The following is a 27,754-nucleotide window of genomic DNA, read 5'->3' on the forward strand; positions in this document are numbered from 1 at the left end:
ATGGGGATGAAGAAGAAGAGTGAGGACCAAGGGCATCTTATAGTGGCGAACAGAGGTGGGTGCAGTGCACTGGTAGTGGAGATGGCATGGATGGGGTACACTGATGGTTCACGCTATGGGGATAAAGCCAACCATGGTGCGCTTGGTAAGGGAGAGGGAAGGGGATTCACTCGGTGAGGAAGGCGTGCGGGCGGCCATGTCCCCAAAAAGAAGAAAAGGAGGGGAGGGGGTATGATATGGAGATGAGAGCGTGGGGTCGAGAGCCGACCAGGTGCTGAGAAAAAGAGGAAGCGCACAGTACCCGAGGATGACTAGGGCGGCACGATGTCGTGGCTACGCGAGAACACGCTGCTAAAGGGCCCGACACAGACGGTGTCCGCAAGACATGTGGAGATGGTGACCCAGCGTGCGTAGCATGGGCGAGCTATGCACAGTGCTTGGGACTTGATGTCCGCTTAGACTTTTCTAAGCACTCCCTACTACCCGAGGCTAACTTTTTCCTGGTGTTCTTCTTTCCTTCCCTTCCTTATCCACAATATGCACCAACCTTTGTATGAACTAAGATTGCAACATACATGATTCCTCCAAAACCACCTCCTCTTGTTTACTTTGAGGGAACACTATTTTATCAACCCGTTGTGAATTTCCCGTTCGAACACTCGAATATTTTCAAGAAGAATATTTTGTATTAAAAGTAGTACGGCGGTGTAACTTGGTAAAGGTACTTGGTCAACAACCTCGATACCAGCATGTGCCGAGCAGCGTCACTATATGACAGATGTTCCATAGGGGCCCTCGGTTTTGTCGTGGCACCATAAGCTATTAACCATGCAACTACTACCAACTTACACACAATGAAGGCGGTGGGGTCTTAGACCACAGAATAAGAGGAGTATTGCAAGGGAAGATTCAAACAACAAGGGTTCCTTACGCAACAAGGGACAATGAATTCAAATCCAACAACGGATTTGATTTAAGAGATTCAACTATTCTGCTGGGACATCCATAATTAGTCGATACAGTGTCCTATATTATCCAATCACGACTGGTTTGCTGGCATCTAAATGGTAACTTCTCTTGTAACCCTCTTAATATCGCCCTTGAAAACCCTAAGCACTTCTCATGAAACTTAAGGGTAAATGGACGCAATAAACACAGTGAAATAAACAAAATGCACATTCCAATGGTCTTATACGGGTACAACGTACAGGCATTCACTCTCCCAATCTCGACACATCATTCACCTTCTCTATGATCGGATGATCTCAACCACTACGGACGAAATACATTGAAAAGATTACAATACTGGTGGACAGCAATGAAAGACACTACTAACTACGGGTACATCATCCCAAGGCAACTAATCTACTTTGGACCACATCTTCATTCCTGGGCTCGGCAGATTCTTCTACCGCCCTGGCTATGGATCTACCTCCTCTCTTGGTAAAGGCTGAGTGAGAGGAATCAAGGGTTCTACTTCTGACACTTCCAATGGTGGAGGTGATGGCGGTACTGCAACACCGGTTCTATTTTCTAGCGGGTGGATAGGGATCCCCTCCACAATCAAGGGATCCTATCGTTCAGCAGCCCATGTCCTCCGCTTGGCCCTGGTGACTAGGTAGGCCTCCCCCAACTGATGGGCATGTTGATCTTTAGCCTCCTTTAAGGCTTCCGCATGGCAGTCTCCTGGCTCTCTATGGCTGCTGCACTGGCATGAGCTTTGGCAAGTTGCACCTAGAGCATCTTGGAGAAGATCTCAGCTTCCTCGGCTCGCCGAAGGCACTTCCTCAGCTCTGAGGCTTGCTGGTCATACTGCTCATCCAGAGCAAGTAGGCACATGGTCAAGTGCACCATGGTTGGACTATCTTCTTGCGCATCCCGCCCTTGCAAAGCCTCCATGCGAGCCCTCCATGCCCGTCGATTCTTTTCCAAAGGTGGAAAGAACCTCACGGGGGTATGAGGAATGGGCTCTTCATAGATTTGGCAAAGATATCGCAAGACTTTGCGGGCCACAACCTAGTAGGTGTCGATGAAGCGAAACCCAGTTGCGGTCACATTCTAGGCTTCAGTGATGTCGGGAAACTCTTCACTCTTCCCAATGTAGATGGTAACCTCACACCACTCAGTGCCATGCTTTTCATACTCACGGCCCTCATACTTAGGACGATCTTTCACTCTGAGTTTTTGTAGGGTGGCATGCAGGATTCTATGAAAACCCTCAACATTCAGGCAGTAACTGCTAACCCAGGCTCCTGCCATCCCTGGCGATGGTTGCAAAGAAGGACTAAGCGAAAGGCTTGCTCAAAAGAAAAAAAACTAGGTGAGCTAAAGTGCACTGAGTGGTGGTACCAATGACAAAGCCAGGCCCTGCTTATAAAGGTTGAGCGGTCAGTGGTTCTAGCGTGGTCCACCAAGGTTTCTACGTGGGATCACTACGAATGAATCGACCAAAATTTTCACGCGTTCGAGGCGAGCGAGGCCCGAGACCATTACTGACTAGTACGACTACAGGGCAAGGGTCCGAAAAGAGCACCAAAAAGAGTACGAGGAGACGTGGGTCATGGTAGGTGTGAACCACAGGCAAACGCGGAGCACGAAGTCACAGTGTAGAAATAACTCTAGAACAAGGACGGGTCAATCGTGCACAATACGACACGCGTGGCACCTATGGATGGCGTATCTGCAAGCAATATGGGCACTATAATGCACAAATAGGATATGCATGAATGCACGTCCTATACGTCCTTCTACTGTTGCCAACATATAGGGCAACCGTTCTTAGATTTTTGGCACATCGTTCTCTCCCTGTAACTAGTCGATACTATCGAACTATGCTCGGGTCAGTGTACCTACATAAAACTTTATTAAGCCTACCTAAGTCAGCAGAGTGCCATCTATCCTGGATACATAACCATAGTAGACATAGTAATAGGGCTACTTATATAACTTCGCATGCAACGTCCTAACTTTTTGAAAAGAATTTGTTGTCAAGTTTTAATTTAGAAATAGGTTCTGAAGCTTTATTTCCTTATTTATGCTCTGATACCACCTATGGTAGAACCATCTATTCTAATGCCTCCCAGGAGTACTTGTCTTTTATTAGACACTAAGTACTTAGGGGAAGACGCTAAATTACGTAGTTCCATTGAGCACACCCCAAGGGAGAACCCAAAAATCTACATTTTTCTATTAGGACCACAAATGAGAGAATAAAGCTTACAACATTCTTAAATCATTTCTTACATCACTTTCCATACAGCATCAGAGTATAATATTTATGGATTATAACAATGGAATATACCCATGTTATCAAAGTTATGAACAATGTAATTTAACAAAAGAATATAAACATGTGATCAGAGTTACAGCGGAAATAAATATCTATTCATGACATGGTGAAGCATTGATATATAAGCTATGACAACAGATTATAAAACTTCTATGTATAAAATATTTAGTGAGAGTTATAAATAAAAACTAAGATCGCATCGTAAAGGAATCCTCCCTAAGCCTACCAGGAGGTTTCCACACACACGTGTCAGCTCCCAATGTCCTTGTCACCTACAACAGGGTAGAACAAACCCTGAGTACTCAATTATACTCCACAAGACTTACCCGTCGAGAGGAAAGAAAAGACTCTAAGGGTATGCAAGGCTATCTGGCTTGTGTGTTTATTGCATCTGCAGGAGCATTACTAAACGTGTGTCCTTATATTCAATTTTATTAGCAGTCATCATTAGTTCATTAACTAACCATTCTATGTAAGCACATGTGCTACTTTCAAGCAGGTGGTAAGCAATCAGAATCATTTTACCATCTTTCATCTCCTAGTTCTTACTATGGTGCTAGATTGTAGACAAGTCATACCGGATCACCAGCGATTCGTGAATAAATGTATCCCAGCTGGGTACCCTGAAATACACACCCCACTTGTACCCTAGGCACAAGCAAGACCAACCCGCTACCCTCCTGTCATGGGGTCTAGGTCACCGTCCAAACTTGGACTCCAAGCCCCTGCTCCTAAGTCCTGGACTCAGTGCGGTGCTTAGACCTTCACTATCCCTGCCTCCAATTAGTCGGTCCAGAAAGAGCCGGAACCCATGACAAAAGAGCAATGAGTCTTCCCACGCCCATACACAAGTATGTGTTCAGGATAATAAGTCTGTGACCTGTCTAGAATCCAATGCAACAACCGATCCTTAACCGACACAGGTGGAACAAATGCAATCCGAGCCTCGCTCGAATGCCAAACCAAGTTCAGATTCAAAGTACCATTCCGCCTGGTCTCCAATTATCATTCATATATATATTCCAGGTGATAATAATATAGTAACAACAATAATATATTTCCTATCTCTCGCGAGTGATAGGTAATCACTTGACTTCTACCGGAGTCCTATAGCATAGCAATCTACACGATCCTGTCATAGTAGTAAGACTCATAGGATAAAGATATATATATATATACAAGTGGGTTTCATTCAACTCCTTAAAACTTAATGCACAAACATAAAATAAAGTGCAAAAAAATAGGGGTTATGCACCGGGGTTTGTCTGGGTAAGATTTAATCAAAAGTTAGCTTTCTATCATGACAACACAATCACCAAAAGTATCATTTCTCCAACAACTCCCGATGACTCCACGATCCATTGACGTCACTATTATGGTATGCAATGCAATGCAGAGATGATGCAATAGTTAATTAACAAGGCAACAACAACTCTTAAAACAGAGCACATACTACGAATTAACAAGCTAGCTCTAATGACTAACGTACTAATCTACGTATCAACATCATCGAGAAAGATTTCATCCCCCAACAAGTGTTTTAGTTATACAATTCCAAGGTGTTTCTTTATTTCATTTATTTGATTTACTATATATTCAACTAGGGCTCATTAACTACTCTAGTAAACTAATTATTATTGGGCTACAAAAATTATAGAGAACAACTAATAACACTTCTAACCTACTGTAAAAATTTTAGAGCTAACACTGTCACCGATTTATCATGAAAATTCCTACAAGTTTATGTCTTAACAATATTAAGCATGTTAAAATAATTAGAGCAACCCTAAAAACATATAGGACCTATCCGAACGAAATACCCTATCTGATAGATCATGATTTTAGAAACTTAACAAAATTAGTTTGGCATTTTTGTGATTTTTTTACACTTTTTGGCGGATTTAGGAAGTTTCTATAAATAAGAAAAAAGGAAAATGAAATTTCCTCCAGGCACTAGGCTACGCGGCCAGCCCACAGCCACGGCGGCCCACGCAGATGTGTGGCCCAGGCGCACAACACATGCATGCGGCCTAGACACGGGTGGCACAAGACCGGCCTAGACGCGGCGCGCGGGCGGCGGCCCAGCAAGTCGGCCCACGCGCAGCGTAGGCGCGACGTCAGGCCGGCCAGCACGGTTATGCAAAAAGCGCCATGCATTTACCTTAAACCAACTCTAGGTAAATAACACTATGTGCTACTATTCATATGAGTCATAGTTTTCACACCTAGCCCCTCGGAAAAGCTTTTATTTAGACTACCACGTCCTCACCTCCTCCAGAGCAGAGTACGCGGTGGGGGAAAGTCGTCGTTGATGGGTCTCCGATCAGGGTGGCCACGACGGTGATGCAGGCGATGCACGGAGCACGACCATGCTTGGCCATGCTAGTGGGGGCTGAAACATGGCCCAGGTGCGGCGCGTGGAGGCATCAGCAGCAGGGGTGGCCTGGCGCGGACGACGGTGAGGGCGGTGGGGAGGCGGCATCATGGCTTGCCCAGTGCCGGGCACACCCTCCAGCACCTGCGCCACGGTCGGAGGTGGCCGACAACATTCGGGCCACGTGTGCCGGCAGCCACGGCACAGTGGCGAGGTGTAGGCGGGGCACGATGGCCGGTGAGGGTCGATCGGAGAGACGCGTGAGGTCCACGTGGAACTCGCGGCGGTGGCACGTGGCTAGGGTCTCTACGGTGGGTAGAGCGTGGCTGCCCCCCATGCACGGGTCCACAGTGGTGGCAGCGATGGCGCCGCGAAGAAGACGATGGACGGTGGCAGCGGGCCGGCCATGGCGGGATGCTACGGGGCAATGCGGGGGTCGAGCGCACTCACGTGCCCGGTGGCTGACGATGGGAGCAGCCGCGGCACCAGCGAGCACGGGAACTGACCGAACAGGGCGGCCTAACACAGCGTGACCGACAGGGGCAACATGGTGTGCACGGCCATGGTAGGAAGGTCGCAAGGACAGAGCAGGTCGTGGTAGGTGAAATGAATGGCTATGAACGATGTTGAACACTGGTTCGTGAATGAGCACCAGATTAAATTCGCAGCGCGTTCCAATTAGAAATAACACTCCCAAGCACTTTTGGTTGATTTTTTAAATAGTAAAAAATTTACCAAATTTCACCAACCACCATTTCACGAAATAGCACACACTTTATACCAAACAATAGAACCAAAACATCAGGGCATTATTTTACTATTTTGCATTTTATAAATCGCCAAAAAAGTGTACTTTCAACACAACTTCAAATTTTTTGCCGATTCACGAAAAGGGCTAATTTTAATTTCCAATTTGATTTTTGAGCTCCCAAGAACACTAATTAACAACCTTGCATCCCAAACGTTAATGTTACATTTCCATCTACAAAACTTGCGCTCCAAATTTTATTTAAGTACTAAATACAAGTTATATTTTATTTGTTTATAAAAAATTTGCTTCTCGTGCCAAACAATTAAATTTTTTTTCTTATTTTCTTGTTAAGATTTCATTAGCACATTTAAGTAGCTAACTCACTATATTTATAGATCTATTTTTCCTACCATAATCTCAATGCTAACCGAGCTCATAACACCAGAGGTGTTATAGCTCGCAACGAAGAACAGCTTGACTCGCAAGGGAGGCCACGCCCACTCCGCCGCAACCTCGATGATGAATTTGTCTGTGTCGATGGCCACGATGTCTACAAGACCCCAAGCGCCAACTTGGTCATGGCCGCTAATGAGCTCGCTCGGCTCGAGCAAACGCTAGAGGTCGCTAAGGTCGTTGCGATGCTTAAAACAGCGCACTGCCAGGTCAATGAGATCCACTAGGATCAGAGACCTTCCTACTCGACAAGCTTGATTCGCTGATCCACCATGCCAAGATCCAATCGCCACCCTAGCAGAAGTCATTTCACCGTGGACAACCCCTCTAGGGGAGAGCTAGGGGGAACCACATCGACTATCCTCGCCAACACGACAAAGAAGTTGACCAAGATGTCCGAGCACACATTAGAAATCTTTGGGATGCGCGACGTCATATCGATGGGCGCCATTTCTCTCACCATGAAGAAGAAGTATGCCGGCATCAAGAATACGAGCAAGAGTTTGGTAATTCGAACATAGCCCTCTAGCCACTTAACGCTGGTAATGCCGCTGATCACGACAGTGAAGATCCCAAAGGGCCCCGAGCATTCATGAGGGCACTCTGAACACTCTAGTGGCCCCATGGTTTCAAGATCACTAGGGTCAAGCCCTATGAGGGGCGGATGAACCCCACACAGTGGCTACAAGCTTATGCCACCGCTGTGTGCACCGCTGGGAGAGATACCAGCGTTATGGCAAACTATCTTCCCCTCATACTCACGCCAACTATGATGAACTAGCTCACGAGCCTCGCCCTGGACTCCATCGGATCTTAGGAACAGTTGAAGAAGGTCTTCATTGACAACTACATAGCTACATGTACTCAGTCGAGCACCAAGCATGATCTGAATTGCATCTATCAGAAACCGTCTGAGCTCCTCCATAGCTACATCAAACATTTTTCCAAGATGAGGAATTCTATTCCCCACATCACAGAAGCAGAAGTCATCACCGCGACCTCCACTTCAAATTCAATCGCTAGACAACAAAAACACTAGAAACCCCATGAGATCAACAATATAAGCAAGGTTCTAGTACCACTTGTAAAAACACAAGTCTAGCTACCATCCTATGCTTGCTAGTTATCAAATCATCATTCAAGTTCTATAACTAGCATACAACACATAAGCATGCATATCAAATTTAAAAACTTATACAATGCAAGCAAGCACATGACTATGCACATATAAAATGCAACCAATCAAAGTTCATGAGCTTGCTCTCCCTACTTGTGTCCTTCTCTTGTCCAAGAATTTTGATCCTTCTTAATTCCTCAATGTTGCTCCCTCTTTGTCCATATTCATGTCCAAATCCAACTTCTCTCAATATCTTTGTACTAATCTCTCCCCTTTGTCATCAATTTCTATAAAAGGTGTGCATCTCTTGATACAAAAGGTTGCATTGGGGTAGATGGTTGACACTTGAATCTTGCATTTTTTATGGGCAACACCACATATGTTGGAGTGACACCATTTGTATAGCTCTTGGGATACCACACATAGGATCTTTGACCTTGATACCAATCGGTGGGACACCTCCCCCTATGTCACAGCATGGGTCATCCATTTGATAAACTTGAGTTCTTGTAGGTGCGGGATGCATTCTTCATTTGATGAACACTTAAAGTTGAGGATCACTTGTGGAACCACCATCTTATATGATTGATACCACGTGTAGAAATGTGATACCACTTCAAAGAATTAATTGAATTTAGATACCACTTGAAACCAAACTAGATATCTATTTGCATTGTTGTCTTGTGCTTGTACTCTTGTTGCTATCATGAGCTTTTAATTTGACTTGAACTAAATTGAGTTGCCTAAGCTTCCAAGTCTGGTTTGAACCAATGACAAGCTTCTTCATACCTCCTGCAAGGGTTATCTTGCCAATGTTATATTTGTCACTTATTAGCAATCCAAAATAAATCAAGTACTTGGGTTCACTAGCTCATAAACAAACTCATGTACTACCACTAGATCAATTAACCATACAAGCAATAGTGGTAGGTTATGAATTTAAATGTTTCATTTGTTATGAATATACTATATGCACTTAACCGCATACTAGTAAGGGATGAAAATAATCGTGCACATTATAATGATACCTTTGCTATCTTGGAGTAGAGGATAGTCATATAAATTCTAATTCATTACTCCAATATCAATATGAAGTTCAATTTATAGCTTGGTGAAGACCAATCATCATAGATAGAGTCCATTCTTCACCCATATGATTTAAGAACCACTAATGATCAAGTGCACTTTCTTGTTGTGGTTGGCTTGCTTCTTCTTTTCATCTTTGCTTGCATGAGAGCATCAATGTGAGAATACCACTTGAAATATCATGACTAGCTCTCTTTTAGGTGTTGCTTGCTTTTCTTGATCAACCCTTTTGATTGCTTTAACTAAGCATATCAAATGTTCCTCGGATCACCACTTCCATGTTAGCCTTCCAAGCACCACACTTGGTTTACCTACAAAAGATGGCATGCCCCTACACTATAGAGAAGTGACCTCTCTCCAAAGAACCATTCTTGACACTCACTTGAAATATCTTGATTGATTGATCTGAGTGATGGACTTAACTCGATGATTAATCTTGAATCCTTCTTTAAGTTCTTTTCTTTCCACTTGTTTAAGTCATTTTCTTTCTACCAAATGATCTTCAACAAGCACTAAAACTAAAACTTCATCTTCATCTAGAGCTTGGTCTTGATCTTCAATTGAGTATCAATTGTGTGTCAAGTACACTCCACAATCAAATGGCCTTGTACTCTTTGCTTATCATGCTTCAAGATCATCTCAAACCCAAACTTAGGTGCCTCAATCACTTATAAACATGTTTCCAACTTGAGGACCTTTCAATCAAAGTGACACTTGATCAATCCAATGATTGTCACTTTTCTAGCAGATTCTATACATTTCAAAGAAAAATGCATATCTCCCAATGTACAGACCCAAATGCCATGAAATTTGGTGGAGATATAGTTCACTAAGTCATCTAGCAGCTTTAAAAATTTAAGCTTTATTTGACTTCTAGATTACTACCAGATTTCAATTCTTTCACCACTGCTACATGCTAAAAACTGCTGCACTATAGCTGATAAGATCTACTCTAAGACCAAAACATCTCTTATCTAATTCTTATGAAATTTCTATAGCATATTATACCATAAGTCTAGAGCATGCATACAGAATTTCAAGCTAATCCAAATAGATTTGATCACTCAAACTCAGACTTGGTCTCAGTTAGCTCACATTTTCAATTTAGGACAGATTTCAATCACTTGAGCTATACTTCGTCAAATATGAATCAAACTTGAAACTACCTTGTTTGAATACTTTCACAAGACATATATCCATTCAATACACTTATAAAGGTCATATTAAGAATTTATCCAACTCAAATGAATCCCAATTTGATAACTAATCAATTGATCAATTCAATCATCTTATAGCAAGCAACATTGCATATTTATCCAATTCAACCAACTCATATGCACCCAAATGAAATGATCAACAAGAGATATACCTTGGTTAGCTCATGATCATCTAATTAGCAAGCTTCAACTCATATCTTTGCAAGCCATCAAATATATCAACAAATCATCCACAATATGAATGTTGCACTTGTATGTTGATAGGTCTTGGGCTTCACTACCTTGTCATGGCATTGGAATAATAATCATCACTTGTCAATACTTGGCTCAATCACATAATCAACACAATGAATACCACTTGAACCAAGCCTCTAATGCCTATGGTACCTACAAATAATTATCCACTTCTTGATGGTACCAAACTAGTTTGGGTCCTCTAAAGTTAGGAGCAACATACTTAGGCATAGCCTTAGTATGAGTAGCGAGATATTTTGCAATTGCAATCAATGAGGTACCATTGCCATCCTTCCTAAGCATAGAATCTTCATCAATTGAAATAGGCTTAGGAATGTTACCTAGGGGACATGAATGTGCCATGTGTCCTCTTTCCCAGCATGAGTAGCACTTTCTCTTTAATTGAGCCTTCTCTTCCTTGCTCATGTGGTGCTTCTCATTGCCTTGCTTCTCCTTATTTGCTTGAGCCTTCTTCTCAAGCTTGATTGGGCAACCCAAAGCTAGGTGACCCAATGTATCACAACTATAGCATGTTATGTGAGCCATTTTCTTCGCTCTTGCTCACTTGCTTTGTATCTTGATTCATCCTTGGACGCATTGCTCTTTCTCTTGCTTTTCTACCCCTCCTTATTTTCTTCTTCTTTGTCATCAAATCATCACCCTCTTTATGATTGATCTTGATTTTCTCTTGGGGTGTCTTCTCTTCTTGCTCAACTTGTGGCTTTGATTGAGGCTCTTCTTGTTGCTTCACCACTTGCTTGGTTGGGCACATAGAGGTGAGATGACCCCATCTACGGCACTTGAAGCACTTAACATGCTTTAGCCTCTCTTCTTCCTTCTTCAACTTGAGCTTTTCTTCATTGGGGCAACTATTTACAAGATGTCCCACTTCATGGCATTTAAAGCACATGAAATAAGATAGCCTCTCCTTTCTTGCTTCTTCATCTTTCTGTCTCTTTTTCTTTCGCCCTTGGTCATGCTCTTCTTGTTAAAGCCGACGCCACACTTGTCACCATAGCTTCTTTGAGTCTTCAACATGTGTTCAAAGGTGACTCTTGAGTTGTAGCACCTCTCTAACTTGTTACTCAAATTCTTCACTTCATTTTTGAGCTTATTGTTTTCCTTCAAAATGTTAGTTTCACAAGACAGAGGAAGAACAAGCATTTAAATTTGAAGAAGATGGCATGTCTAGCAAATCATAGCAAGATGTGGATACATGCTTCTTGCATTCATCACAAGGGTTAGCAACATTGTGTGATTGATTATTTGACCCATGTGATGAGCTCTCACTAGTTTTAATTTCTTCATTGGAAAGCTTATTAGTGAGAAAAGTAGGGTCTTATACCAAGTTATCATAAGTAACACTAAGTTCCTCATGAGCCAATTTTAGTTCCTCATGTGAATAAGTAGTAACATAAAGTAGATATTTTTGTTGTTCACATGTGTTCTTTAGAAAAGAGTTTTCATTTTTCAATTTCTTGGTTTTAGCCATCTCTTTTTCTAAAGCTTTGATCATACAACCATATCTATCTAGAAGCTCCTCATATGAATCAAGATCAATCACATTTGTATTAGATACCTTAGTGTCACCTTGTGACATGAAGCAATGTGATGTAGTTGGAGAGCTTGAAGAAATATCACTCTCATAGCCCAAGCATGATCCATCATCATCACCATCAATCTTGTCAAGTGATCTTGTGGTAGAATCATCATCATAGTCATCATCATCATCATCACTTGACCACGAGGTGGAGCAATCTTCCACAATTACCAAATTGTGGTCATGCTCAACACACTCATGCGCTTCCTCCTTGGATGGTTTTTATGTCAATGATCTCTCCAAATATGCTATCATCCAAAGATCTATAAATAATATCAATAGCTTGGATGTTGAGATCTAGGCATTTTTCTTGTACTTGAGTTGGATCATTTTCATCCAATACATGAGAAAAGCCTACATCTACCATCCACCATATTTGAGGGCAAATAAACTTAAAATTGCATATCATCCAATTTTTCCATTGTGTAAAGTGTGTGCCATCAAAAATATGAGGACACTCAACATCTAGCCCATGAGTCGCCATCCTCTCAGGTCAGTGAAGACCACAAATAAGAGACCTAGCTCCGATACCACTAGTAGAGTCGAGATGGCGGACTAGAGGGGGGGTGAATAGTCCTTTCTAAAACTTAATCACGCTGAATAACCGATACAAGTGTAGAATTGTAGAATTAAAACTATCAGTCTAGCCAAGACTATACCTCTCTATCTAAGTTATCAAGCACCTTGAAAGTGTAGTCCGATGCTACCATGGTGATCTTCTCTTTCTTATAACTAATCAAAAATAGTGAGGAGTCCCGTTTAATTTCTCCTAGTTAATCCCACACGTTGTAGTCTTATGGATTATCTTTCCTATGAATATTACCATCTCAGATTCTCTCCAGGACGCATTACAAGTGAGACCAATTCCATCGTCTAATAAATATGAAAACAAAAGGAAACCATACTCCACAGTGTATATGATTTCTATAGATTATGTTTGTTGCTAGTACTCCAAAATCTAGATAATATCAGTAATAGTAATTTATAGATTAAACTAAAGTGGTTTAAATAATTGGAAATGCTCCTTATAGGGCGTCCGGACGGACCCTGCACTCACCCCCACTCGCGTTGCCTGCTAGCTCTCCTCGTAGGACGGACCCCGTCCTTGCCCACAATGCCCCCGCTCGCGCCCCCATCGCCCTCCCGCACCGCGCACGGCGAGTGTCGATGTTTCACCACCGATAGCCTACCACGGGGGTACCTAGGGCAGTTTGTTCGGGCTTTAGCGTATGCAGAATTCAACGGTAAATGCAAGAGACAGTCGATTTATCCTGGTTCGGGCCCTCGACCGTGATCGAGTAATAGCCCTACGTCTAGTTGGCGTTAGCCTTTGCGTTGGATTGATTGTCCAGTGTTGTCTCTAACTTCTCCTTGGTTCGACCTCCCCATCTAAGGAGCCCTGCCCTCCTTTATATAGTCAGGAGGCCAGAGTTCTAATCGGTTTACAATGTAGAGTCCTAGTAGAATTACAGGGTAGTATTACTACTAGGATTACATGGAAGGAATCCTAATCAAACTAGATCTCCTCTCTTCCTTGCGGTGTATCCCGTGGGTCCCACACCAACAAGCCCCCGAGCACTTCATGGTTGAACTCCAAAAGCCTTTTCTTGTTCCTCCAGGTCTTGTCGAGCAGGAACAAGCGTCGTCTGAGTGCTTTCTTGAGTGAAACCATGTAGCGCTTCTTGGGATCTTCGAGTGGTGTGTGCTTTTTTGAAGAAAAAGTACTCCCATCTAGGTGTAGCCCCCGAGCCTCTTGCTATTTGGAAAAAGGAGCTGGAGGGTCTTGCCTTGAAATTGCTCTGATTCTTTGTCGAAGAGCTCTCGAGCATATACCCGGGTTCTTTATCAAAAAGAACTCGAATATAGATCGGTCCGGGTTCTTTTTATCGTGAGGCCTTAAAGTGGTCTGTCTTAAAGAAGTCTTCTTGGTGACGTGCGCTTTTTCGAAGAAAAAAGTGCACTCACTGAGTGTAGCCCCCGAGCCTCTTGCTATTTGGAACAAAAAGTTGGAGGATCTTGAATCTTATGTTGTTTGAAAACTCCTGTCTTGAAGAAGTCTTCTGAGTGATGTGCGCTTTTTGGAAGAAAAAGTGCACTTACTGAGTGTAGCCCCCGAGCCTCTTGCTATTTGGAACAAAAAATTGGCGGGTCTTGAATCTGAGTTGTTCAAAGAACTGAAAACCTCTTCTGAGGATATGTAGGATCTTGTAGAAATTCTCAAGGGTGTATCCAAGTAACCCGCGAACTGCAGTAGGCTATCCATATACCATTGCAAGTCGACACAGTTACGCCACCGAGTACTTTCCATAATTAGCTTACGTGCTTGATGTCTTCTTGCATGCTGCTGTATGTCATGCCTCTTCCTTTGTTTTGCTTGAGTAATGAAAGTACATATAAATATGCACGTGCATCCTCATATTCGTGCTCATCTTGCTGACACAAAATCTTCTCGTTCGACCATGATCCGATCTGAGTAAGGCAACCTAGATAATCCGTTAAAAGGCTTTGGGTGGGCAGTCCCCTCACTGAAGACCCCGTATCACCCCACCTTAGAATTTCCAAATCACCGCAACCAGGTCGACCTTAGCTGTCGAGTAGTTGATCACCCCAACCGAGTAGTCGATCATCGCGGCTAAGTAGTCGGACGTCCGGGCGACTTGTAGAGCAACAACCGAGTAAGACAGTGCGAGGCGTGTGTCTCACCCAACGAAGTAGTGCCCAAGTAAGGCAGCCAGCGGTGGGCAAGCTCCTTATTTGATGACGTGGTCCACAAAATGGTTCCCTGCAAAGTAATCATACGAAAGTATGTAATAATTGATACACAAGATATCAAGTTGGAAGTATGTCCCAGTATTATAAAATGCATATAAATTTTTTTCACGTCTTGCTCTTACTAGGCTATGTAATTTCCCCAGGTAGGTAGTCTATTACGTTTAAACACCTCTCGTACCTTTCCGGCGAGTAGGCTTCATGGATTAAGGCCTCAGCAACCTAGGTAAATTAACAACCGTTAAGAGAAGACATTATAAAATGCATATTAAATTTTTTCGCGTCTTGCTCTTACTAGGCTATGTAATTTCCCTAGGTAGGTAGCATGTTACGTTTAAACACCTCTCGCACCTTTCTGACGAGTAGGCTTCACGGATTAAGGCCTCAGTAACCCAGGTAAATTAACAACCGTTAAGAGAAGACATTATAAAATGTATATTAATTTTTTTCTCGTCTTGCTCTTACTAGGCCATGTAATTTCCCTAGGTAGGTAGCCTGTTACGTTTAAACACCTCTCGCACCTTTCCGGTGAGTAGGCTTCATGGATTAAGGCCTCAGCAATCCAGGTAAATCAACTGCAGTAGAGCCGCGGAGGCATATGGATAATATCCAGAGATATATGATGATTAAAGAATATTTGAAAAAATATTAAACCATGACTTAGCTTGATTGACGGTCGCACGGTAGAATCAGCGCGCGAACCTGACATTTTGCGCTCAGGAGACCCTAGTGGTTGTAGCCCCCGAGCATCAGCTTGTGAGTACTTGGACATGAGCTGTCGAGTAGTTGGTCACCGCAGCCAAAGTAGTTAGAAATTGTGACGAGTGGTCAGACAACTGGCTTGCTTCCGGCTCGGGATGCAGCTGGATAACCAGCTTGCCCCTGGCTCAGACAGCTTGATGTAGTCATACCATGACCCAACTTCTTGAGGAAACTCTGAATGTACTTTGATTTGTAATCTTGATAGGCCAAGGCCGTGTTTCGGAGCCCTGTCGGAAAAGAACTCGGACTATTCTTGAAAGAACTCTGAATATTTTCCGAGTTGAATTCTTGATAGGTTGATGCCGCGTTCTGGAGCCCCACCAGAAAAGAACTCGGATTATTCTCAAGAGAGCTCTGAATGTTCTCCGAGTTGAATTCTTGATAGGTTGAGGTCGCGTTCTAGAGCCCCGTCGAAAAAGAACTTGGACTATTCTCGAGAGAACTCTGAATGGTTGCGTCGTGAAGTCCTAACGAAAAAGAACTCGAACCAGCGTGGAAAATAGTTGGTCGTGAAATCTGAGTCGGATCAGACATCACAAGTCGTGTGAGTTTCTCGACGATTTGATCTGCCGTAGTTGCTGAAATAGCGAGGTCTTCATGGTGATCCAAATTTTCGAGGAGACGGCCGTAAAGCTTGCTGTTGTCGTCCACCTCGTAGATCCATGAACCAAAGATGAAGGTTGATCCTGTCGAGAAGATCATGTTGTCAAGGTCCGTCAAGCTCTCGGATGCAGATTCGTCGAAAGCCCCTACTTGGCGCGCCAGCTGTCGATGTTTCACCACCGATAGCCTGCCACGGGGGTACCTGGGGCAGTTTGTTTGGGCTTCAGCGTATGCAGAACTCGACGGTAAATGCAAGAGACAGTCGATTTATCCTGGTTCGGGCCCTCAGCCGTGATCGAGTAATAGCCCTACGTCCAGTCGGCGTTAGTCTTTACGTTGGATTGATTGTCCAGTGTTGTCTCTAACTTCTCCTTGGTTTGACCTCCCCATCTAAGGAGCCCTGCCCTCCTTTATATATTCAGGAGGCCAGTGTCCTAGTCAGTTTACAATGTAGAGTCCTAGTAGGATTACAAGGTAGTATTACTACTAGGATTACATGGGACGAATCCTAATCAAACTAGATCTCCTCTCTTCCTTGTGGTGTATCCCGTGGGTCCCGCACTAACAGCGAGCCTGACGCGCTAGGCTCTCACTAGCTCGCTCCTAGACTTGCGCCTCCTATCGTGGTCATGCTCCATCCACCTGCCCTCTGCCGAGGTCCGTGCCACCAACAAGCTCTACACCGGCGACCTTCGTGCCACTCTATAGCTTCAAGCTCTATGCCAGCGTCGAGCTCCGCGTTGATGAGACTCCATTCATCCTAGCAGCAAGCATATGCTACATTGAAGCATATGTTGCAATAGTATGTTTTAAGTGTTTTAGATGTTTCCGATGTATGTTGCAAGTGTTGTATATCGATGTTGCAAAAGTAGATTGGGATGTTGCACATGTTGTTGGCTATACACGTATGTTTCAAGTGTATGTGCCAAATGTTTCATCTGTTCTAGACAAATGTTGTGAGTGTTTTGTCTGGATGTTGCAAACATAGATCTAGATGTTGCATATACATGCATGTTGCAAGCATATGTTTCAAGTGTTTTCAGGTGTTTCATATGTATGTTTGCAAGTGTTTCATCTGAATGTTGAATATGTTTGCAATGGTTTTCAATTATTTTTTGGACATTTTCGCAAGTGTTTCATACACTCGTTTTAAGTGTTTCATCTATCTTTTTTTTTATGTTGCAACTGTTGCATCTAAGAGTTTTAAAAGTAGATCGGGTGTTACACATGGGATAGGCGTGGAAAGCGGCCGATGGCATGGGCGACGTCCGGGGCGGCGCAGGACCACAACTGGTGCGCTCCCTCGCGAGCCAAACACGCTAGGCGCTCGTTCGCTCCCTTTCTAGTCATCGTTCGGATTGGACGTCTGAGCGCTAGCAAGTCTATTAAATAATTATCTTTAGTCTAACTATAAGTGAAACCGTGCATCCAAATGCTCTCGACATGTCTTCAGTTCCAAATCTAATCCGCACATATCTAGCACCAAAAAATTGAGGGAGCTACGAATGCAATAAAAGAAAATCCACATATTACATTTAGGGACTCCTTAGGGCCTATTCCCCCCGCCCCTAGTTGTAGTTATGTCCACGCGGTAAGTCTGATGAGCAAAAATAACCCTAGGCTTTTGGCAAGCTGTGCCACCAAAATAAACAAACAGTGCCTAAGCAAAATGTGGGGGATGCTAGGGTCCGGTCAATCGGACCAGAAACCCGCCCCAGCCGACACAGCGCGCGGGAGTTCTCGTATGCATGTTGGTTTGCGCAGCTTAGGGCCCACCTCTCACGCATGACTTCCAATCAACTAAAAAAGTCATAACTGTTAAAATCAAACAACTAAATTAAATTATGATTACTCCATCAGATTTCTTGCAATAAATCCTTCAAAACTAGATCCCACATGGATATATTTGGATAACTTTTTATTAATGAACATTTATATTATGAAGATAGAATATTTTTCTTTTATTGAGCAGAGACATGTTCTAGGTTCAGAGAACAATGTTCCCGGTTTAGAAGAACAAAATTTTAGTTTTAGGTTCATATGATATTGATATTGTAATATACATAAAAATAAATAAATAAATAAATAAAACATAACATAAATAAAAAATAATAAAATCTCTAGAGATAAAAACACGCAATGGAGAAAAATTTTAAAAAGAAAATCACATGAATACTTTTCAAACATCCAAAAAATATACTATAGAATATCACATGTATACTAATTGAACATCACTAAATAAACCATAGAACACCACTAAATACATTATTGAACATCACAGATATATTACGTGAATATCATTAAATACATCATAGAACATCACATGTATACTACGCGAACATCACAAAAACATTATAGAACATCACATGTATAACACGTGAACATCACAAAAAACATAAAACATCACATATATACTATAAGAACATAAAAAAGACATCATAGAACATGATATTATATATCACGTGAACATCGTAAAATGCATCATAGAACATCACATATATAGTATATGAACATAGCATCACATCGAATATAAAAAATAAAAAAATTAAATATGAAAAAATAATTAAGTAAGGTAAAATAGAAAAAACACATGAAAAATGAAACAAACATAATGATTAATTATTATAATAGCAAAAACAAAATATAATAAATAAAAATATAAAAAGTGAAAAGAATAATGAAAAATCACATGAAATGAAAAATAAAAAAATGAAGAAATGAAATAAAAAATAATAAGAAAAGGAAAGAAATAAAAGAAACATAAAAAATATTTTTTAAAAAGGTATTAAAAATCCTTAAACAAAAAAGGAAATATAAATAAAAAGAGAAAAGAAAAGAAAGAAAAGGAAAAAAAAAGAAAAGAAAAGGAAAGGAAAAAAAGAAATGAGAAGAATAATAAGAAAACAGAAAAGGAAACTTACCTAGTGCATCCGTTGAAAATAGAAAGAAACGAATAGAAAAGAAAAGAAAGAAAAGAAAAGAAAAGAAATGAGAAGAAAAATAAGAAAACAAAAAAAAGAAACGTACCGGGTGCTTCCCACGCAAAATGTGCCACCACCGTAACTTCTGGTGAAACGAGATATGCCAAGGAATCTTTCCGGCTGATCCTAGCATCCCGCTGCATGCGTCCACGAACCTGTGGCTCCGGACCAGCGTTAGAAAATTAGAATCCGGACCGGGCGCTGGATGCGGATGCGTTCACAGATTATAGATCAGAACAAATGAAAGCCGTGTCAGTCAGTAGCTATACTCGTGGCTATCCATGGTTTGGTTTTAGAGAGATCTGGAGCAGGGCTACCTTATCTTATCTTATTATTTTACGGTGCCAGTTGCTATCGTGTTGACTTCGTACCATCTTCGCTTCTGCTATCTAATCCACCAACTCTGTCACCGTGTGACGATGGACAAATAACATACAGAAGATGAATTAAAAAACACACCGTATTATCGTTTGGAAATGGTCAATGGATATACTCATATATAGACATAACAGTGGTCAGGTTGGTCGTGGCTTTGTTCGGTTGATCTACAAGCCATTTATGCTGATTTATACGACTAATTTATTAGAAGAGAAAAATATTATATCATGGTAAGCCGGCTTCCCCCGACGGAGCCATGTCTGAGGCATTCGAAAGGCAAAGGCCAATGTGGAGTTGGGAACGCAGGAATCCTCCGTCCCAAGGGCGGGCCTCTTTTGGCGTGGGCCTTTAGCTGGGCTAGTTTTTCATCAGCCACTACTTTATACTAGATAATAATATGCCTTTAACTTTGGAACTTTAACTTTCTTTGCAATGCAGGCGCGGGCGTGTTCGGCCACCTGGCGGACTCGTTCCTTGGCCGGAAGGGTTCGCTGCAGGTGGTGTGCATCCTCAACGCCGCCTTCGGCCTGCTCACCGCAGCGTCCCCGAACTACTGGAACTACGCGGCGCTGCGCCTCCTCACGGGCTTCAGCACGGGCAGCGTCGGCGTGCTGGCCTTCGTCCTGGCCACCGAGCCCGTCGGCCCCGCCCGCCGCGGCGCCGCGGGGATGTCCACCTTCTACTTCTTCTCCGGCGGCATCGCCGCGCTCGCGGGCGTCGCCGCGCTCTTCCCGAGCTCCTGGCGCGTGCTCTACGTCGTCACCTCGCTCCCGTCTCTCGCGTTCGCTGTCGCCGTCGTGCCGTTCGTCTCCGAGTCGCCGCAGTGGTACCTCGTGCGCCGACGCCCCGACGACACCCTAAGGGTCATCCGGGACATCGCCGTCACCAACGGCAGGGCCGTACATGAGGATCTCACGCTCAGGCTCGACGACGAGGAAGAGGATGGCGAGGAGGAGCAGGGGAAGGACGGTGGTGGGGGCACGGCCTGTTAGTTGATCTCCACCAATAGGCCCAACGGCCTATTGGGCCCTATCTCTACTCCCTGATCGGGGGAGCCCAACCCTAATGAGGTTGGAGGGCCCCTGTCGCACAGCACACATAAAAGGAAGGTGGGGGTGAGGGCTCAGACTACGAGGTTGACCGAAGCCGCCACACCCACCTACAGAGAAACCCTAATCCGATCCTAAAGCGTGCTGCCAGCGACGGGATGGCCCACCGACTCCGCCGTCTCCCCTGCAGGTCACCACCCGGGCCACTGGACCTCGCCACCGAGTCGGAGCTGCCTCGACACCGGCGTCTGTGAGGTCACAGCGCAACCGCGCACGGCGAATGGAATGTTACCCGGATCTACGGGTAACACACAGAGAGGTACACATCCTTCGATTTTAACAATGGTATCAGAGCCAGGTCACTAAGTGTGTAACCCTAACCCTAATCGGGTAAAAGTAAAAGAAAGAGAGACCGGCTCATGGTGTACCGGTTATCACCGCCACCGCGTGTGGGGGAAAGGAGCCGCACCGTTCGACGGCGCACGGCAAAAGTAAAGGACCGAACAGATCAAGTTCGGATCTAAGGAATGAAGAAGGATGGGTTCAGTTTTGGCCGAACTCTAAGACCTAACCCTAGAAAGAATCCCATCACTAATCGGTTCAACGCGAGAAGAAAGAAAGGAAAACAGAAAAGGAAAAAGAAGAGAGGGGTCGGCACACGAACCCTAACCCTAGATCCATACGGATCAGAGAAGAAATAGGGCCCTAGGCTCACAGAGCCGAAACCCTAACCCTAGAACGGGGATAATCTGTTCGGGTAGACAAGGGAAAAAGAAAAGAAATAAAAGAAAACAGAACCTAACCCTAGATCCATTCGGATGTCAAAGAAAAGAAAGGAAAAACAGAAAAGAAAGGGGAAAAGAACAGGGTCGGCATACGAACCCTAAACCTAACCCTAGACGGATCCTCATCCCTAACCGGTTGAATCCGAGAAGAAACAAAAGAAATCAAAGAAAAGAAGAGAAAGGAATCAAAGAAACCCTAACCCTAACCCCATTCCCCACATCAGTTCGGATGAGAGAAGAACCAAATCGAAAAGAAATTGGGGAATAAGAAAGGGAAGGGAGAAGAAACCCACCCGAACCGGCCCTTGGCCGGCGCGGGAGAAGAAAGGCCGAACCGGGGCTGCTGCTCGCTGGGCTCGGCAAACGGGGGCACCGCGGCCAAGCCACTCGACGGCGGCGTGCTCACCCGTCGGGGAGCACGCGCGCCGGCGAGGGGGCCGGCGATGGCGCCGTGGCTCGCTGCTCACTCCCGCTCGATGTCCTCTCGGTGGCTATGGCTGCGCTGAGGAAGAGAGAAGAGAGAGCGGCGAGTGAAGAGAGAGAAGGGCAAGGGGCGAATGAAGCTAGGGTTTTTCCCGGGCGCGCGGCGTCGGGGTTTTTTTAACTGCGCGAAATCGACGCGCAGCCGTCGATCCCCATCGGACGGCTCAGATCGAGCGGGCTGGCTTTCAGCCCAGGCGGCAGCGCACGCCAGGCCGAATTCCCGGCCCAGGCCCAGGTTGCGGCCTGGGCGCGGGGGAGAGCATGGGAAGCGCCCACGCGGGCGTGGGCCGTGGGCCACCTTGCCATTTTGGGCCGACACAGGAAAAGCAAGGGCCCAGCCGCCTTGCCATTTTGGGCCGACACAGGAAAAGCAAGGGCCCAGTTTCAGTTTTTTCTTTTTTCTGGAAAATTGAAAATACAAATTGGCTCAAAAGAAAAATAGAAAAAGGTATTTTACCTGTGGGTAAAATTCAAGAAATTGAGCATATGTTTTCCGCTGCGAAAGAAAAGTAAGTTCTCCAGTGTTTTTGAACCGACATGGTATTTAACTGGAGAAAAAGAAAGTTTTTCCAGTAAATGTTTATTTCCTGGAAAATGATTAATAGATTAAAGAAAATATAAAAAAAGCAATTTTCCCTGTGGGTAAAATTCAAGAAAGGAGAAGTTTTTCCACAGCTAGAGAAATTGTTTATTCTCCAGTTAATTTGTACCAACGTGGTATTTAATTGGAGAAAAAGAAAAGTTTTCCGCTGCTAAAGAAATTGTTGATTCTCTAGTTATTTTGATCCAATGTGGTATTTAATTGGAGAAAAAGAGTTTTGATATGATTATGATGTTGTTATTTTCTGACCAACGTTGTTAATAACAATATCGTAATTTTAATGATTTATGCATTAATTCTACTTCTGCCCAATGGTGATGTAGAATTAGTGTATAAGAACAGATGTTAATTTTAAAGATTTATGCATTAATTCTACTTCTGCCCAACGGTGATGTAGAATTAGTGTGTAAGAACAGTTGTGAAAGTTAAAGATTTATGCATTAATTCTATTTCTGCCCAACGGTGAAGTAGAATTAGTGTATAAGAATAATTGTATGTTTTGATTTTGACCAACGTTGGAATTAAGGCATGCAAATGATGTTATTTCTATGTTAAGAAAAGTTTTAACCTGGTTTTTCATCTTGTTTGAGGTGGACTGGGTAGTCACCTCACCGTGTTCCACTGAGTTTGTGGCACCGGTGAGGGAGACAAAAATGAATGATGCCATTTGGGCAACTAAAGAGAGGGATTTTGAACCCCAAAAGATATCCTATGACTCCTTGGGCATAGGAAATGAATCACTACCAACAAGAAAAAGTTTGGCTGTGATAAAGAACATGATTGAACCTGCAATTGTAGGCTAAATCCCAGAGTGTGACACGGTCACCGAGTACCTCGACAGAATAAAGAGTCAGTTCACTGGCTCTTCAAAGACATATGCTACTCAGCTGAAGTGGTGGCATAAGAGAGCTCATGATGCGTTGTCGAAATTATGGCACTATCGTTCAGGCCATATTTCGAGGGGGAGAATAGAAAGACAAGTTAAGAATGATGTTCTTCCTCCATTAGAGCTCTCAGATTAAGAACAATGCAGAGAATGCATAAAAGAAAAGTATGTAAAGAAAGATGCTAAATGAAGCGTAGGAATTTTATAGATTATTCACACAGACATCTGTGGTCAGTTTCCTGTAAAGAGTGTGGATGGTTATGATTCGTTCATAACATTCATAGATGATTACTCCCATTATGACTATATTTATCCAATCAAAGAAAGAAAAGATGTATTGGATAAAGATTAAAGACAGTCAGGTCTGACCGTGGTGGAGTACTACGGTCGGCATACCCTAAAAGAATGGTATAGTAGCCCAGTATTCTATATCGGGCGAACCTCAGCAGAATAAAGTAGCTAAAAGAATCAATCGTACCCTGATGAATATGGTGAGCAGTATAATAATTTACTCCACCTTATAGTTGAGCCTGTGGATGGAGGCGTTAAAACTTCCATTCATATTCTCAATAGAGTATCAAGAAAGTCGGTGCTCAAAACACTGTATGAGTTGTGGACAGAAAGAACACCCTCACTTAACCACTTGCGTGTGTGTGCGGGAGCCCTACTGAGGCTAAAGTGTTTAACCCAAACATTGGGAAGTTATATCCTAAAACAGTAAGTTGTCATTTATTTGGCTACACAGAAAAGTCATAAGGTTTTCGTTTCTACTGTCCAGAGAGATATACAAAGTTTGTGGAAACGAGACATGCTGTCTTCCTAGAGGACAAATTGATGAAGGGGAGCATGGTAGCTCGAGAAATTGACCTTGAAGTGAAGCGGGTGTAAGCGCCCACTCCAATGATTCATGAGCCAATATTCTCACTACCTGTTGTAGCTGCACCGATAGTGCTAGATACTATGGTGCCAGCACCTGTTGTTATTTCACCCGTGGCAACAATGAATGAAAATGAGGAACCTGTTCTTCAGGATTCTATAGAACCTATTGCCACACATGAGGGGGAGCAACAACAGCCTCAAACAGAAGATGTGCCAAAAGTGGAGGCCCCTAGAAGGTCTCAAAGAGTTAGAAAATCAGCTATTTCTGCTGATTATGAAGTGTATAACACTAAGTAATTTCAAATGGAGGATGATCCCACCTCATTTGAAGAAGCCATGAGAAGTGATCATTCATCAAAGTGGCTTGAGGCCATGGAAGATGAAATGAAATCGATGAATGTCAATAAAGTTTGGGTTTTGGAAATAATTCCTAAAGGAGTCAAAACAGTAGGCTATAAATGGGTCTACAGAACAAAACTTGGCTCTCAAAGGAATATAGAGAAATATAAAGCGTGACTTGTGGCAAAAGGCTATATGCAAAGAGAAGGGATTGATTACAATGAGACTTTTTCTCCAGTCTCATGTAAAGTTTCCTTCAGAATCATAATGGCATTAGTGGCACATTACGATTTAAAATTACATCAGATGGATGTAAAGACGGCATTTCTCAACGGAGACTTGGAGGAAAATATTTACATGGCACAACCGAAAGGTTTTGTCATGGAAGGAAAAGAACGAATGGGATGCCGCCTAAAGAAATCCATTTATAGATTAAAACAAGCTTCAAGACAGTAGTACTTGAAGTTTGATCAGACAATAAAGAATTTTGGGTTTTAAAAGAGAATGTAGAGGACAATTGTGTCTATGCAAAGTTTAAGAATGGGAAGTTTATCTTCCTTGTCCTGTATGTAGATGATATCTTACTTGCTAGTAGTGATGTCAGTCTACTACTGGAGACAAAGAAATATGATATGAAAGATCTTGGCGAAGCCTCGTTCGTTCTAGGGATCGAGATTCACCAAGATAAAAGAAAAAGGGTATAAGGACTATCACAAAAGGCATACATGGAAAAGATCTTAAAGAAATTCAGTATGCACAAATGTAGTCTCTCACCTGCTCCTATAGTCAAGGGCGACAGATGTGGGGATTTTCAATGCCCTAGGAACCAATATGAGCTCAATCGATAAAGTGAAAGTGGTTCCATATGCTTCAGCTGTCGGAAGCTTGCAACATGCTCAAGTATGTACACGCCCTGACTTGGCATTTGTTACCGGGTTTTACTTGGTAGATTCCAGAGCAATTCTGGAATAGAACACTGAAATTAGTAAAGAAAGTCTTGCATTATTTGCAAGGAACGAAAGGCCTCATGATGACATATGGAAGATCTGATTCACTCCACATGGTGGGATATTCAGATTCTGATTATGTGAGAGTGAATGCATATCCAGACGTGGATTTTCTATCATCTCGCAAAGGGGAGCTATTTCATGGAAAAGCTCAAAACAAACTGTCACTACATCGTCCACAATGTATGACGGTTTGTAGCGTGCTATGAGGCAACGGGCAGGTGAACTAACTAACAAAGTTCATACCCAGTTTTGAAGGTGGTTGACGACATCTATAGACCACTAAAGTAATACTGCGATTATAATCTGGCAGTACAGGATGCTCACAACATAAGTCAAGTGGAGCTGCCAAACACATTGACATAGAGTATTATGTTGTGAAAGATAAAGTCCAGGATCAAGTCATAAGTCTTGAGCATATAAGAACAGAAAGGATGCTCACGGATCCGCTTACAAAAGGCTTACCACCCAACATGTTCAGAGGACATGGTGTTCAGAGAACATGTAGCTAGCTTGGGTTTAAGGGAAAGCCTAAAATATTCCTGGATAAAAGAAGGCCCAAAGATAAGTATCTATTTCAGAATAGAGTAGTGAGTTGTAGCTGTTAAGTCTATCGGCAATGGACCGTGACGATGAGACATGCTCTATGAGCTAATCTGTAATGGAATGAACAAAAGCAAATGATATGAAAGTGAAAGATGGAATGAGATCAAGGGGGAGAATGTTAGTTGATCTCCACCAATAGGCCCAACGGCCTATTGGGCCCTATCTCTACTCCCTGATCGGGGGAGCCTAACCCTAATGAGGTTGGAGTGCCCCTGTCGCACAGCACACATAAAAGGAAGGTGGGGGTGAGGGCTCGGACTACGAGGTTGATCGGAGCCGCCACACCCACCTACAGAGAAACCCTAATCTGATCCTAAAGCGTGCTGCCAGCGACGGGATGGCTCATCGACTCCGCCGTCTCCCCTGCAGGTCACCACCCGGGCCACTGGACCTCGCCACCGAGTCGGAGCTGCCTCGACACCGGCGTCTGTGAGGTCACAGCGCAACCGCGCACGGCGAATGGAATGTTACCCGAATCTATAGGTAACACACAGAGAGGTACACATCCTTTGATTTTAACACGGCCAAGGCGGCGGCGGCGTCCGCGTCCTCGGGCTCCATCTTCGACGTGTTCCGGTCCCGGACCACGCTGGTGCGCCTCGTGCTCTCCGTGCTCATCAACCTCCTCACCTCGGTGGTGTACTACGGCCTCAGCCTCAACGTGGTCAACCTCAAGACAAACCTCTACATCACCGTCGTCATCAACTCGCTCGCCGAGATGCCCGCCTACCTGCTCACGGCGCTGCTCCTCGACCATTTCGGCCGGAAGCCTCTCGCCATCGGCACCAAGCTGCTCAGCGGCGTCTTCTGCACCGTCGGGAGTCTCATACCCGGCGCAGGGATCATGAGGTCCGTCTGTCAGACTGATAGCCTTTCATCAAGATTCAATTCTTCAAAATATCCATATATATGTTCCACTAACGAACGTGCACTTGCAAACTGCACACAAATGTGTACAGGGTGGCGCGGATGGTGTGCGGCGTGGTGGGCATCTTCGGCATGCCGGCGACGTACAACCTGCTGTTCATCTACACTGCGGAGCTGTTCCCGATGGTGGTGCGGACCGCGGCGCTGGGGTGCACGGCGCAGGCGGCGCAGATGGGGGCCATCGTGGCGCCGCTGGTGGTGATGCTCGGGGAGAGGCTGCCGTTCGCCGTGTTCGGCGCCTCGGGGATCGTCGGCGGCCTGCTCATCTTCTACCTGCCGGAGATGATGAACAAGCCCCTGCACGACACCATGGCAGGTCTGGAGGAAGGGGAGAAGAGCGTTCTCAAGTGGCACGATGGGGCGAGGTCTTTCAGTCGGTGGCAAATGCTGGGGGCTCAGATAAACGGTCTTCGGACTCTTTTGTAGTCTCGTGTTTAGGGAGAAAGTTTGCACAAGGCTGCATCGTCGGAATGTGCATCTCCACTGTCCTGTCTACTGAATACTGATCCTGTGAATAACACATATCGATCGAGGTATATATGCATGTGTTGTTTTCATCATGAAATCTAGACAAAATC

The 27,754-nt window shown here is 43.9% G+C and overlaps 1 protein-coding gene across 1 annotated transcript; it reads left to right on the forward strand.

Annotated features, from left to right (window-relative positions):
- LOC136492391 (organic cation/carnitine transporter 4-like) lies at positions 1 to 27,602 on the forward strand. Its single transcript, XM_066488425.1, has 4 exons — positions 1 to 145; positions 20,053 to 20,593; positions 26,769 to 27,098; positions 27,209 to 27,602. The coding sequence occupies exons 1-4, from the start codon at positions 1 to 3 to the stop codon at positions 27,600 to 27,602; spliced, it is 1,410 nt and encodes a 469-aa protein (XP_066344522.1).
- Positions 27,603 to 27,754: the final 152 nt, after the last annotated feature.

Source organism: Miscanthus floridulus, chromosome 11 (genome assembly GCF_019320115.1).
Source record: "Miscanthus floridulus cultivar M001 chromosome 11, ASM1932011v1, whole genome shotgun sequence".
Classification (NCBI taxonomy): Eukaryota; Viridiplantae; Streptophyta; class Magnoliopsida; order Poales; family Poaceae; genus Miscanthus; species Miscanthus floridulus.